Source organism: Protomyctophum bolini (genome assembly GCF_963924005.1).
Source record: "Protomyctophum bolini genome assembly, chromosome: 4".
NCBI classification, from domain to species: Eukaryota; Metazoa; Chordata; class Actinopteri; order Myctophiformes; family Myctophidae; genus Protomyctophum; species Protomyctophum bolini.
The window spans coordinates 20,448,859-20,463,588 of record NC_137865.1 but is presented as its reverse complement, the minus strand read 5'-3'; the positions used below and the strand labels follow the sequence as shown (position 1 = coordinate 20,463,588).

At 40.6% G+C, this 14,730-nt stretch overlaps 1 protein-coding gene across 6 annotated transcripts in view; it reads right to left on the bottom strand.

The window, feature by feature from the left end:
- ankrd26 (ankyrin repeat domain containing 26) overlaps nucleotides 1–12,761 on the bottom strand; it is a 51,927-nt gene extending 39,166 nt beyond the window's left edge. For 4 of the 6 annotated variants that reach the window (XM_080761657.1, XM_080761660.1, XM_080761662.1 and 1 more), the window contains exons 1-7: nucleotides 11,775–11,851; nucleotides 10,401–10,584; nucleotides 9,879–10,026; nucleotides 6,511–6,625; nucleotides 3,389–3,562; nucleotides 2,448–2,554; nucleotides 1,398–1,535 (exon numbers count right to left, since the gene is read on the bottom strand). In XM_080761657.1, coding sequence (XP_080617783.1) covers nucleotides 1,398–1,535; nucleotides 2,448–2,554; nucleotides 3,389–3,562; nucleotides 6,511–6,625; nucleotides 9,879–10,026; nucleotides 10,401–10,467 — 749 coding nt within the window. In that variant the 5' untranslated portion in view covers nucleotides 10,468–10,584; nucleotides 11,775–11,851. Of the gene's footprint in view, nucleotides 1–1,397; nucleotides 1,536–2,447; nucleotides 2,555–3,388; nucleotides 3,563–6,510; nucleotides 6,626–9,878; nucleotides 10,027–10,400; nucleotides 10,585–11,774; nucleotides 11,852–12,621 lie in introns of those variants that run through there. The other 2 variants (XM_080761659.1, XM_080761658.1) reach the window with 2 other exon arrangements.
- Between the last annotated feature and the right edge of the window lie 1,969 nt (nucleotides 12,762–14,730).

Below are 14,730 nucleotides of genomic sequence, written 5' to 3'. Positions count from 1 at the left end.
GAGAATCACTACCTCCAGCTGAAGTCAGTACACAGGAAGTGAGTGGTGGTTATGTTGTACGATTTTATTTTAGCACACGAGGAGTCAACCCAGTCCTGTGTAGATGTGACGTCTTCGGCCTATAGGGCCCTGCTGTGGCTTAGATGTGCCCTTCTCCGGGAGGCTGTAGACTGTGATAGAGATACCAGTGTGTTGGAAAACGTCCTTCAATACCTCACTGACGTTATCCCATTTCAGTTTATCAAGGCCACAACCTATCCGCGGCATCGATACATCGGTTACGCCGTTCTCCATGCAGTGCGACCTCATGTCCAATAGGCTCTGTCGGAGGCTTTCGTACGTGGGTTTGTCATGGGCCCGTTCCTTTGTGATCAGATAGTAGACGAACCGCCCACCTCTCTTCAGCACGGCACACTGTCCCGGGACCTTGCCCTGTGCCTTCAGCTCGTCCACGCCGCCAAACTTGTTCTTGAAGGGCAACGCAATGCCTTTCCCCATGCGGCAGTCTTCGCTGATGCAGTGGGCCAAAGACTCGTCCTCGGGACAGGAGAAAAGATCCCCACTCACAAGATTCGGGCTCCAGTCGGCAGACTTGGTTAGTGTACTTGACATGACGGCTTTTGGTGGCAACGAATCGTAGAGTAGAGCAATTTGAAGTTTGAAGACTGCAAAAAAAACGTACCCAATCAAAGTAACTGGCACCTACTACACTGAAGTGGTTGTGATGATACCAGCGGAATAGGGTTTACTAATATAGGCAAGACTGACATAGATCTCCATATTTGGGCGTGACTGACATCACAGTGATGATGCAATAGTCGACCCGCACACAGAGCAAATAGCAGTGACCTCCGGATGCCAAGGAAGCTTCCACCAGCGTGTAACTATCAGAGCAGAGACTGAAAGGCCAACCTGTAGTCCTAACAGTCCATTTCATATTGTGACACTTTTAGTGCTGCGTTGCCAGACTAGACTCTTGCAATTTTCAAATGCTTCCGTCTGGAGCAACGGAAGCTCTATCATGAGTAAGTGATAAAGTCTTTACAGTCCATTTCGTCTTTACAGTCGCAAAAACTTAACCTAATATAAAGAAATAATCTAACATATATAGCTTGCTGCTTAGCAGAATATGTTTTTTGTTTTTTTTTAATGCACTGATATTTTAAAATATAGATATTTTTGTGAACAGAAATGTCAGCTTCCTTACTCATATTTCTGGAGGTGTAGTTCCAGACTCTATATAGCATTCAGAGATTGTGGAATAGTTGCTGGCTACGCAAGACTATGACACTTTAAACTAAATTGTTTGGGGCCAGAGCTAAAACGTGAGACTTGTGAGTGTGTGGAGTGCGCAAGTTAGAAGCCGGATTGATGCAAATTCTTTAAAAAGCGCTTACGCATGGTGCTGATTCCTCACTGCATGGCTGTCAGCGGTGCAGCCACTGGCGTCCTGCAGTGTAATGTCGGCGCCAAACTGCAGGAGCAGTCGCACCATGCACGTATGTCCGTTTCCAGCAGCCAGCATCAATGGTGTCCTTTAGGCAGAGTGACAATGACAGTGGTATTACACAGTGTCAGTACCAGTGTTGATTTCGTCGACTAAAACTAAGACGAATAATGTTCGTCGACTACTTTTTTTCACTGACGAAAATTTAATGAAAACTATGATGACTAAAGCTAAGACTAAATATATTGACATTTTTCGTCAACAGCTAAAAACTAGACTAAAATGCTAGGAAGGGTACTAGTGGACAAGAGATCCGAAGTCATTTTACACTTTGTTGCATGCTGAAAATAGCAGATCTACAAGCTCACAACGTGTTGCGCTGCGACGCGTTGTGAGCTTGAAGATCTGCTATTTTCAGCAAGTGTAAAATCAGTCATTACGACGGCATCAAGGCCTGCCAAAATACATTTTAGCCGAACAAAATCAACCGTAGATTTTGTCCTGACAAAAACCACACTGGTCAGTACCCAGCCATTTCGGCAGAAGATATCAATTGAGGATTAATTGTGTGACAAATAATTGTGATTGATGATTGAATTGATTGAATTTGGTTTTGAACATATAAATAAAAACATTTCTGTTGCACGGGGCAGATATGACAAATTAATACAAGATATATACAAAGAAATGACAATTGACAATTTATTTTTTGCCGCAATTGAACAAAACCAATAATAAAGCCAAAACGGGCCATATTTAATTATTTTATATTTTCAAATGCGGCAAAAAATTAATAAAAATTAATTTACGGTGCTTTAAAATCGTCTAGTTACACTATTTGTCCAGATTACTTGCAGATCTGCTATTGCTACTTCTGTGTGACGCTGTAGTTAGTGTAGGTGGGGCTTGATTTACCAACAAAAAAAATCACAAAAAGTTAAAATATAGATAGGATGCTTCTGCCCAACAGAAACGTAATGCATGTTGACCAGCAAATGACCTTTGATCCTGGTCCTTAACGTTGATGTCGGCACCATCCTTGAGGAGAAACTCGGCCATCTCCACGTGACTCTTACGAATTGCCGTGGTCAGGGGGCTGACACCCTCCTGGAAGCAAATCACAGGGATTAAAGCTAAAACAAATCTCACAACTAAAATGTCCCAATCCGTGATTTGTGAAACAATGTGAAAGGAGGACCCTCATCAAATCAGCGCTGTATGTATGCTTTTATGAAATATCAGAGACAATTAACAGGTAGGGTAAGCGATTTTGTTTGGTAAAATAACTGTTAAATAGCTCTATATTCTGATGCCACTCATTGTTAGAGTGTTTGTTCGGTAACATAGGTCTACATGTCTCTCCAGCTCTAAATAAAATAATGCATTTTCAGGTGGGAATACCAATTCTATCCAGGATAGAGAAATCAGAGAAGATACAGATTAAACCAGTGAAGTTGGAATTGGAAATGATGATACAAAAGAAATGAAGCTGATAAATGGATACTCTCTCCTGACATTTTACCACCTACCTGAAATGTATTTTCTGTTTAATAAAGAGCTGGAGGTACGGATATGGAGAGAATCCTGTTACTGAACAAACAGTCTAGAACAATGATGATTTAAAAAGAATAACCAAAAAATATATACTAGCTTTAGGGTATGGAAGATGCTTCTGAACATTCTATTGCTAGTTTTACCAATTCAAACACTCACATGAAGTCTGAAAAAAAACATTGGAAAACGTTTAATATATTTTAAAACCGCTTTAACAACGCAAATCTTGTACTGGGATGAGGGGGGGGGGGGGGGGGGGGGTAGTTTCAGATGGGGCTCTGCGGCCAAAATCATATTAAAAACAATTGAGAACCATTGGTCTGAGGCCTAGAACAACGTGCTGTGCCAGTCAGTCAGTCGGCCCCACATGCAGACAGGGGGAGTCACCTTGTTCTGGGCGTCAACGGCAGCCCTGTGCTCCAGCAGCAGTGCAGCAGAGGAGATGGAAGGGATGGCTGCAGCCATGTGCAGGGCTGTGTCCCCGTTGGTGTCCGCCAGGTTGGGATCTGCATGGTTCTCCAGCAGGATGCTGACACAGCGTTCATGCTGGCACTGCACCGCCTGCCGTGGTGGACACGGAGTACACACTTAATTACCACTTCATCACTTTTCAACCTATCTTCACATAATTGGTCCTCACTAATGATCATGATAAAATACCACCATTTATTTTTTCTTTCTGAACTGCCCAAAGCCCTCCTATGAGACACTACATTTTTTATTTATTTTTTGCTACTTTATCATGATCATTAGTGAGGACCAATTATATGAAGATACGTTGAAAAGTGGTCCTTTAATTACCACTTGAGGCACAGCATTCATATTCTGGGGGAAGAACATTAGCTCAAACTGTGGTTTTCAATCCTTTTCATATTAAGGTCCATTATTTATTCAGCATTTGAGCCACAGACCACCATTTGATGACATGATTTAACCTCTCGGACTTAGGCTAAACTTAAGAATATTTAGTTGTCGTTGGACTTCTCTAAGTAAGTACCGGTAAGTAATGCAGATTTTTAACAATAATTTTTACTCTTGAGAGCGTAAAATTAAACACAAATGGACCAGTAAAGGTTAATTTGGTTTCATTTTACACTCTCGAGAAAGAGATCTAATAAGGGTCCACATGGTTACCAACTTTCCATCATTTAGCTGGAACCTCGTCAAGGACAACTGGTTGAGAACCACCAAGTTAAAACATAGCAGATCTACAAGCTCATAGCACGCCGCAACACGACCAAAACAATTGTGGTACTTATTTTTTTTTCTTGTTTACTTTGAAGTTCTATGTTCTGGGTTCCACGATCTCAGGGTTAGTAGTACTACTTCCTGAGCAAGGCCCAAATGTGGTTCTGAAAACATTATCTGAAACCGAGCCATAGCAAACAAATGCATGACATCCCGTGAAATACATTAGATGGCACATCAAGGCTGGCTCACATAGTTCTTAAACTAGCAAGACAGGCATATTTCTCTGGCATTATTAATGAGAACAAGAAAAATGCCAGAGTCCTTTTCTCTACCATTGAACGGCTTATAAACCCCCCCCCCCCCCCCCAGTCCTACAAGCAGTCATTCCCGGCCTCTAAAGCTAAGTGTAATGAGTTTGCATGCTTTTTTGATAACAACATTTTTAACATTAGAGCTGATATTATGAATGGTGCTGCTGCTAGCACAAACATTCAAACAGCAGCTAATGGTCCCAGGGTAGATCTCCCCAGGGGGAGCCTATTAACGTTCTGCGAAATTGATGAAGACGAACTCCGCAAAACCATATCACAGATGACATCATCCTCCTGTTCATTGGATACAATTCCCACCACCTTTCTCAAAGAGGTCTTGGACAGTGTGATTGGAGATATACTAAAAATCGTAAACAGCTCTCTACAATCAGGTGTCTTCCCAGACTCACTGAAGACTGCTGTAGTTAGGCCCCTACTCAAGAAACACAATCTTGATCCCTCCGTTTTGGGTAACTATCGACCAATTTCAAATCTACCCTTTCTGGGCAAGGTTTTAGAAAAATGCATTTTTCATCAATTGGATATGTTTCTACAGAATAATAATGTGCACAACAAATTCCAATCTGGCTTTAGGAAAGGCCACAGCACAGAAACAGCACTTGTAAAAGTAATGAATGATCTTAGGATGTCTGCCGACAAGAAACATGTATCTGTTCTCTTACTTCTAGATTTAACGGCTGCATTTGACACGATTGATCATTCAATTTTAATACAGCGTCTGGAGCACTGGATAGGCCTGTCTGGTACGGCCCTGTCCTGGTTTTCCTCCTATCAAACAGACCTTGCTTTTCTCTTTGTACATACTGCCATTGGGCGAACTCATTACCAATCACGGAGTCAATTTTCATTTCTATGCTGATGATACCCAACTTTATCTTTCTGTTGCTCCAGATGATCCCTGTGCTTTAGACCCGCTGTTGACCTGTTTGTGTAGCATTAAATGTTGGATGAGTGAGAACTTTCTCAAGCTAAATGAGGATAAGACAGAAGTTCTCATAATCGGTTCTAGTGAGCAGAAACAATCAATAATAAGCAGACTTGGTAACCTGACTGTAGAAAGTAACAGTACAGTAAAGAACCTGGGGGTTATTATTGATTCTGAATTGAATTTTAATTCTCACATTAATCATGTTACCAAGATTGCCTTTTTTCACCTTAGAAATATTGCACGAATCAGAGCCCATCTGTCCTTGGACGATGCAAAAACGCTAATCCACGCCTTTGTTTTCTCTCGGCTTGACTACTGCAATGCACTTTATTCAGGACTGCCTAAGAAAACAACTGACAGATTACAACTCGTCCAAAATGCAGCAGCCAGAGTTTTAACTAGAACTAAGATGAGAGAACATATTACTCCAGTTTTGGCATCACTGCACTGGCTTCCGGTTGTTTTTAGGATTGATTTTAAAATTCTTTTACTTGTCTATAAAGCTCTCAATGGCCTTGCACCTTCCTACCTAAATGACTGCCTCCCTAAATATGTCCCAAACCGCCCCCTAAGGTCTTCCACTGCTGGCCTGCTCGCGTTGCCAAAAAAAATGGCAACTAAAAAATACGGGGAAGCAGCTTTTTGCTTCTATGGGCCGTCTGCATGGAACAAACTCCCACTGTACCTTCGTCAGGCAGCCTCTGTAGACATTTTTAAAGCTCAGCTCAAGACCCACTTCTACAACATTGCTTTTAATTGAGTTTTAATTTGCACGTTCCCACCCTGCCCTGACTGATTTGCTGCATGTGGTGTTTTTATTATTATTTTATTTGTTTTTATTTGTTTTTATTTGTTTTTATTTGTTTTTATTTATTTTATGTTCTTATATTCAATGTTGTTCTTTGCCATTGTTTTATCATTTTTACTACTTATGTTTTATTGTATTCTATTTTTGCCCTGTGAAGCACTTTGCGCTACATTTATGTATGAAAGGTGCTATACAAATAAAGTTTATTATTATTATTATTATTAAAGTGGAAAAGATCCATGGCGATTACCTTCATCAAGGCGGATCTGTTTTGACTGTCACATAGGTTAAGCTTGGCTTTGCCCTCAACCAGGAAGTGAACCACCTCCACATGGCCATTGGCACAGGCAATATGAAGAGCTGTCCTGTAACAGAGAAAAGGGTGGTGATGTTTTACATGCAAACCTTCACACACTGAGCCGAGGTATCTCTGTTCAAAACAAGGAACTGATTAAAAGGTGTACAAGTGATATTTTGGTTAAAAGAACACATGTTTTGTTAAAAGGGTAACGCTCTATATTAATACTGTGTAGCAATGATAGATTCCATTGCTACAGAGACAAACTAGAAAAAGTGCCTCTCGGGGGACTGGTCTAAAACCAGGATAATAGCTTTTGTGATGCTTGGGCCAAATGTGTAGGAGTATTACAAACATGTTTCGTTGTTGTTTTTTTTTGCAATAATCTGTTGTCTGGTGGGGCGACGGTGGCTCAGGGGTAGAGTGGCTGGATAGCAACCGCAAGGTTGCCTGTTCAAACCTGGGCTCCCCCAGAGTTGGTGTCGAAGTGTCCTTGAGCAAGACACTGAACTCCTAATTGCTCCTGATGTGCTGGTTGGTGCCTTGCATGGTTTCCGCAGCCATGAATGTGTGTGTGAATGGGTGAATGTAATGCACAAATAAAGCACCTTGGAAAGGCGCTATATAAATGCACCATTTACCATTTCTCGTGATTGTATAACAGGGCATAACAGTGTATTCATAACGTGTAGTAGTGCGCATACAGTACAAAGTTGTACACAGATCGGTGCAGTTAGGTATAAACATTTAAGTTGCATTTCTTCCTCTGCCTAGTGGGATTGTGTGTGCATAATTTCACAGAAATCACACGCCGTGTTCAAGATTTGAGACATTTTGTTCAAAATGGATCAATCCCACAAACTTTGAAAGGCAATCTTAGCCAATCTGGATGGTATATGGGAAAGCGGACAGGTGCATGTTGATTACATGACTATGGAGATAGTGTATACCAATTTGCGTGATGTAAGGATAAAATATGTACGAGTAATGTACAGAAATGTGTTTTTCCTAAATTGGCCTCATGGTGGCGCTATAGGTTCGTCGTTGGCATCCAGGGAGTGTGTGTGCAGTTTGGCATCGACCGGGCCAACGGTGCCGGAGATTAGCTGCACGCAGACAGACGGACGGACAAACAGACAGAGTGCAAAACATACTCTCCCCATGCCTTCGGCTGGTGGAGACAATGTAATCATTGCTACAGAGACCAATGATAGTCTCTCCAGCTCTTTAGTAGACAGAAAATGGATTTACAGATGGGACACCTACAGTATTTCAGGAGAGATAACTCCATAAACATCATTAATCAGGTTGTGTTCCAGTTCTAATTTCGTCTGCTAAAATAGGTTTTACTCTTAGATGTAACAATAAAGCAAAACCTTGAACCTGAAAATGTATTTTCTGTTTACTAAAGGGCTGGAGAGACAGGAAGACCCCTGTTATTAAACAGGGGTCTGTACATTTATGGTTTGTTTAAATATGTTACAAACCATAGAATACAGTACACATTGCAAAACATGGATTTAAAAAACTGAGTGGATGATCTATAAAAAGCCAAATTTTCCCTGGAAATAATTCTATTTCTATTGTTTCTAACAGGTATTAATGTGCACTGGGATACATTTTATTTATGTCATTACTGTAGGTCTTAGAAATATTGTTGCTTAGGGTTGTCTCAAACACTTATAAAGAGCACCTGACAATGTATTTTTGTGCCATTTTGAATTTGTTAATTTTTACATTTAATTAACAGCAACAGGTGCCTCGCTATCGATTCTCATTAGCGAGAAATCATTTGTGTAAATGAGCTTAGGCAATTCAATTCAAAGGGCTTTATTGGCATGAGAAAACATACGTTTACATTGCCAAAGCACTCCACTTAAAACTCCCAATTCAATTACTACTGGTCAGAGGTAACTAGATCCAACTTTGAAACATAAGAAGAAACAAAATAATGTCATGTAGGCTTTTAAGTGTCAAGTTCATTTGACCCAGTGTCTAAACTCCAACAAGTCTGATAAGATAACATTTATCACACATGCTATTCTGGTTATTTTGGTTCAAGCATACCTGTACTTATTATAGCTGGGTAAATGGATGAGTAGAGGGAGAATCAATAGGGATTAATCATTAATGTAAATTAAACCATGGCAGGTTGATTTAGAGTAGACCCTCACGCAAAGCTTGTAGATTTCTGAAAGATTTTGACAAATTCAAATAAAAAAGATAATAATAATAATAATAATAAATTTACTTTTGGTACTTTAAGTATATTGTTAAGCCAGTGACTAGACCTTTCACCAAACTTATCCCCCTACATCTCCGCCACCCAATGTTAGAAAAGGATTAAAGTAACCCTTGTTGGAATAAATATGAATAAACACGAACAGTGTGGTACTATACGAGTTGCTTTGTGATATGGTTTGTTGAACTCGAACCCGACCCCAAGGCTCCATTTGGAAGTCACTGACCGTAACCATGACAAATACACACCTGCTATCAAAGATATAAACACTTCAACTGCACGTGTAGCCTGCCGGTGCCAATTTCAGCTTGGGGGAAATTAATGAGAAAAGTCCCCTCCAACCGCTCTGGTAGACTAGGTGGAATCACCGTGGCAGGTCCCCCAGCAACAGCTTTTCACCAGTGTTATTATTACTTAGTATTAGTATTAACTATTAATTAGTATAAATCTTAATTAATCTTGTTATTAATGCTGCTAATTATCTTCTGTACAAAGGCTAGATTACATTGACTCCAATGATATGTGGCCATGACTTGTCGAACCAGATGCCAGCTTAGCAAAGGTTGGTAAGCTGGCATTGGACTACGGCTTAGCGAAAGATAATTTTGTACTCCTACTCAAGTAACAATTTGAATGAAACAGTGTATTTGCTTGAAACAGTGTATTTCTTTCTATATTGTTGTATTTACTTAAAGCTGTACTATGTACTGTTTTGATTTGTGATTACAATGTTATTTTGTCAAATCTGTATGGTAGTGTAGGCCTATATGTTAATACAATATAACTTGTATAATTGGGATGGTTGTATTCTGTCTCCCTGCTCTTCTATTGGGACATTTTGATCCTGTCAGCTGTTGACAAGTGGTAGGCCTGCCTGAAGGGCAAGATTGCATGTCTCCCCTGAGAAGAAAGGCAGGCATGCTCTAGTAGTAGCTCAGTGGTTCAAATTTCAGCACCGGAAGAAGACCTGGGGTTCAAACTTAGAGTAGAACAGGAAAGTCACATAGTGGAGCTTAGCTTTAAGTGAAAAACAGCGGCATACTTCTTCCACCACTCGGATGGGAGTCCCGCTGCTCACCTGTTCTCCTTGTCTGGCTGGTTGACATCATTCTTCTTGACAAGCTGCTTGATCTTGGACACATCACCCACTGAGGCAGCTTTGTGAACCTTGCCCAGGTCCTTCTCTTTCAGCTCATAGCCATGTGCAGACTGCACACTCCCACTGTCTGGTGGCGTTGAGGGAGAAGAATTAGAATAGTTAACTAAAACTGGCCAAAAATAGCAAAACGTAGACTTGACAAAACTCAACCGAAATAAAAATATAGCTAAAAAACTAAACAAAAACTATAACTAATTGAAATGTGTGTAGTTGCAAAACTAACACATATTTATTTTAGTCCGTAGTCCTAAGATGTCCTTTGTTTTAGTCTTTGACAATATTTCATACATAAGACTAGCATTGAAATCTTCCAATATTGTTCTTCAAAAACAGCGGATCTACAAGCTCACAACATGTTCTGGGCTTGAATTCAAAACTAAAAATTCAAAGATGAAAACAGAATAAAAAACAAACTAATGAAACATGCAAAACTATAATAACCTTGGTTGAGTGAGGAGGAAGAAGAGGAGAACTTGTTCTTCCTGGTGAAGTTGAAGATCTTTTTCATGGTCTACGGCTATACGGCTGACAGCTACACAGCCACATCGCCTTGCTTTGCCCCGGTCACCACCTTCCACTGGGGTGGAGGATCACCACAGGCATCTCTCTATAGTCTCTCCCATCTCTAAAAATAAAGGCGTGCAAAGCTGATTAGCCACTCGATATAACACCCGGCGTTTTGAGAGCATGCTGCTTTGACATCAAATGGGATATATTATCGGTGCTGTGATATGTTTTTTTTTTTTTAAATGAGTGTTCAATAGTTATATATTCTGATGCTATAGTGTTTGTTCAGGAACAGGGAATCTCTCCAGTTCTTTAGTGAACAGAAAAATCTATTTTCAGGTCGGGATACCACTTTCATTAAATCAGGAGAGAGAGAGAACTTATACATGTTACAGGGGGGGGGAGTGATAACTGATACAAAGGAATAAGCAGACAAGATCAAAACTGGAGCACTATACAATTGAATGGGTACTGAATGGATAATTGGATAAAATTAACTATATATATTTTTTCTGTTTACTAAACTAAAGAGCTGGAGAGACAGGCAGAGCAGACCCCTGTTACTGAGCAATAATTGCTATAACATATAATTTATCTATTAACAATATATATATAAATAATATATTTAAATAAATCACACTTGTGTGAAGTGAGCAGTGCCTTTCATCACAATGATGTCAACTGTGCTCAAACGGACAGACAGACAGACATACACAAAAAGCTGTGCATAGGAGCGGCTGCACCGTGTTTTAGCCACAACATATCACTTTACACTACTTCTACAAATTCACCCACATCGCTAGTATAGTCCCATCTGTCAGCACATGTACAGTGCCACTATAGACTACAAAGAAAAATTTAACTTTAGTATTTCATACGATGTTTAGTGCAGAGAAAAAAGAGCCAACCAAGTACAGAGCCAAAGGTCAAGACCAACAGCTATGTACAAGTATTGAGGGGTTAAAAAAGATCATGTGAAAACAAACATTAACATAAGTAAACGTTAATTTAGTTACACAAAAACTGATGATAGTGCTGTCATCAAGTCTATGAAGCCATCTATGAAAAAGTTGAATATGCAAACACAATTTTAGGCTACAAAATGGGCTGTGGGGGTGTCTGCTTCATCTTTCACTCTGGCTATAGCTTGTCCAGTCCTGCTAATGACAACGTTACGCACAGGGGTGCTACGTGTACACACAGTCACACAGCGACCGACGACCGACCACGCTTAAAAAATACTACCATTTAGAGTAGAATTACAGCACACAGTTTTGGATCATTGTGTGGTTACGACATTTGACCAACCTGTGCAGAGCTCAGACTGAGGGCGGACAGCTGACACATAGCCTAGACAGCGACAGACACTTACAACACAACCGGCTATAAGCTAGTCCCTGTAAAAACCAACGGGTTTACCACGTTTCCATGGTAACGGACTGACTGGCACAGATGCTTCGCGTATCTTCCGGCAAGTTCCGGCCGGGGACCGTTATTTATCTATATAATTTCCGATATTAACTCACTGACTGACAGGCTGACTTTTATGGTTTAATTAGACTTTCCATGTAAAAGTGCACGTTTGATATAGTAAATTATATTTACATTTTGCTGATAATACACTATAGCCTAAGCTATAGGCTAGACCATATTACACAGTTTCTGTTTTCTAAGTATAATAAAACATAATGTAATGTTGTCAGTCCTTAAATCGTATTAGCCTATTATTGCTGTCATTCCTATCTGGGCATACAGAGGCTAGAGCAGACCACCCACGTCGTCACTTCACAAAACCATACAAACCGCCACATTTGAAATGAATTCGGTAACATTGTAACACCCCTCCACGAAGAATGGTGTCGCTTGCCTAAAATATCTGATCTATAAGCTAACAGCGCGTTGCACCGCGGAGCTTTGTTATTATTTTGTAAAATGTAGGCAAACCCGGCATAATAAAACGTTTTTCTGACTGTTCCTGCTTGGTCAGCTTCAAGTAGCAATGGTGTTGGATCAGTGAGAATTTAAGGCGTTGAGTGGTAACCGATACCAGCTGGTTAAGGGTATAACTACTAAACACCGTAACACCCGTTCATGTAAGTCCACATTCTTTCAAGATAAACTCGTATATTAATCATGTTAAACTGAAGAGACGTACACAAACCTGTTGATGCCGTGTTGGTTGTTAAGCAGAGCAGCGGATACAAGAAAACGTGCTGGTCAGTTGACAGTATGAACCAATCAGGATTCGTGTGGATGCAAATGTTTCGTTCGTTTAGCCAGTCAGCAGCGCAGCTTGAGGATAAAATATAGTTTGGTTTACCAGCCAAGGATTTGTATGCGTTGGCTAAACGTTACCACATGATGGCGACATCTCTCTTCTCGGTAGGATGGAGTCTGTAATGTGATTTACAATGTGATACAAATCACCATCATTCCTATTTCCTCCAACGTTTGCCATAGCTAAGCTCTGTATTATTTAGTGGTGGAATGTAATAAAGTGCGTTGAGTAGGCCTACTGTAAAGTAGCCTGGCTAAATGTTTTTGTCTCAAATGTTTTTGCCCTCCGTCCGTGTGTCCGTACGTCGTTACCGTTACGGTTAACGCGGTCCATCCTCCCGTTAAGCGACGCCCGGCCGTTCCGTCATGGGGCCCCCCTCTCTGAAGTTAACCTGCCTGGCCGCATCATCAACGGCGCACATCACATCGCATGTGGTATGAATCAGAGCCGACGAGTTCTGATGATCCTCATGGGGGCTTCCCGCAGCCCCGCCTTCCCGCAGCCCCCCCCCCCCCCGCAGCGGTGGGAAAAAATAAGTTGATGTTTTCACTGGTAGCCTACTTTGGGTAGCCAGAATTGCGTTGGGGGGGGGACTGTCGCGGCCGAGCGGAACAGAGACACAGATTTCAACAGCTCGCACGCAACGCACAAACAAGAAAGGAAAGAAAGAAAGAAAAGTACTTTATTATTTGTTTATTGAACCCTGCGCTCGTCTGTTTTTTGAGACCTTTATTTCGTTTATGTCTGGAGCCTGTTCTTGTTTTGTTTGCCCCGTTTATTTTGAAACCATTACACTCACACGACACAAACTCCTACCATAATATCAAACTGTTGCAGTCATTGTGCTGTCAAAACCCCTAATTGGCCTAATTGGCATCAATCATTGGTGTCAATCACTGATCATGAGTAGTCAGCACCTGGTGACAATCACTGATTGGGGCGAGGCACTGAAAACAGGAAGTGTTTATGTCCAGTATGAGAGCAGCAGCAGTGGAGAACACAGCATGGAGAGAAGCAGAACAAATTTACTGAAAGACTTTTCATGAACTGAACTGCAAACATTGGAGCTGGGAAGACCGAAACCTCAAGCCATCAAGGGGAATGCCACTGGTGCGTTAATTGTTACTGCATTGAAGTTTAATTTGTTTTGCTTAAATTTATTATAAAAGTTATTTATGTTTTTGTGCTGCTAGGCCAAATTTAACTGCTATAATTAGCTATACGTTTGATTTAAGTTGCATATAGGCTTGCTAAGTTGATGTGATGATCTTGAATTGAATTATGGAAGAAATATGAGTTAAAACAACCTGTTTATTTAGATTACCCAAGTGACTAGTGATTCAGTCATGTAGGTTACATTAGTAACTATGGTTATTCGAGTGAAATGAGTGAATTTCAGTTATTGTTTTTGTTTAAGTATGACCTTACATAGTTAATGACAGCTTGTATTTGTTTTTTGTCTTTTTCTCTGTTTAAGGTTTTCAACCTAATGCCTAAATACCTAATACCTAGCCGCAATTTGCAACTCTAGATTTTTTTACAATTGGTTGAATCTAGAGTTGCAATAACCTCCATCGACTTCCTATGCATGTTTTTTGGTTTGTGACCTCCTGGTCTTAAATTACGTTAAACTCACCAACATTGCAGCTGTAGTCCAAGCTTGAATTATCCTCTTTCGATCTGGTGTCGCTTGTTTATCATAAAAGTCCCCCGTAAAGATGTTATGAGATACTTTATGTCCAAAATATTGCCATAAAACAAGACGTGAGGGGGAGCGCTTGTTTAATAGCGTCCCTCCCTCCCTAGGGTGTCGGCCTCTTCTTTGGGTGTCTTACCTGCGCAGGTAAGATTCTATTAAACAAGCGCTCCCCCTCACGTCTTGTTTTATGGCACGTTGAAAAAATCCAAGATGGCGGCTCGGAATAATAGTTGTGGAATATTTTGGACAGAAAGTAGCTCATAACTTTTTTTTATGGGGACTTTTAT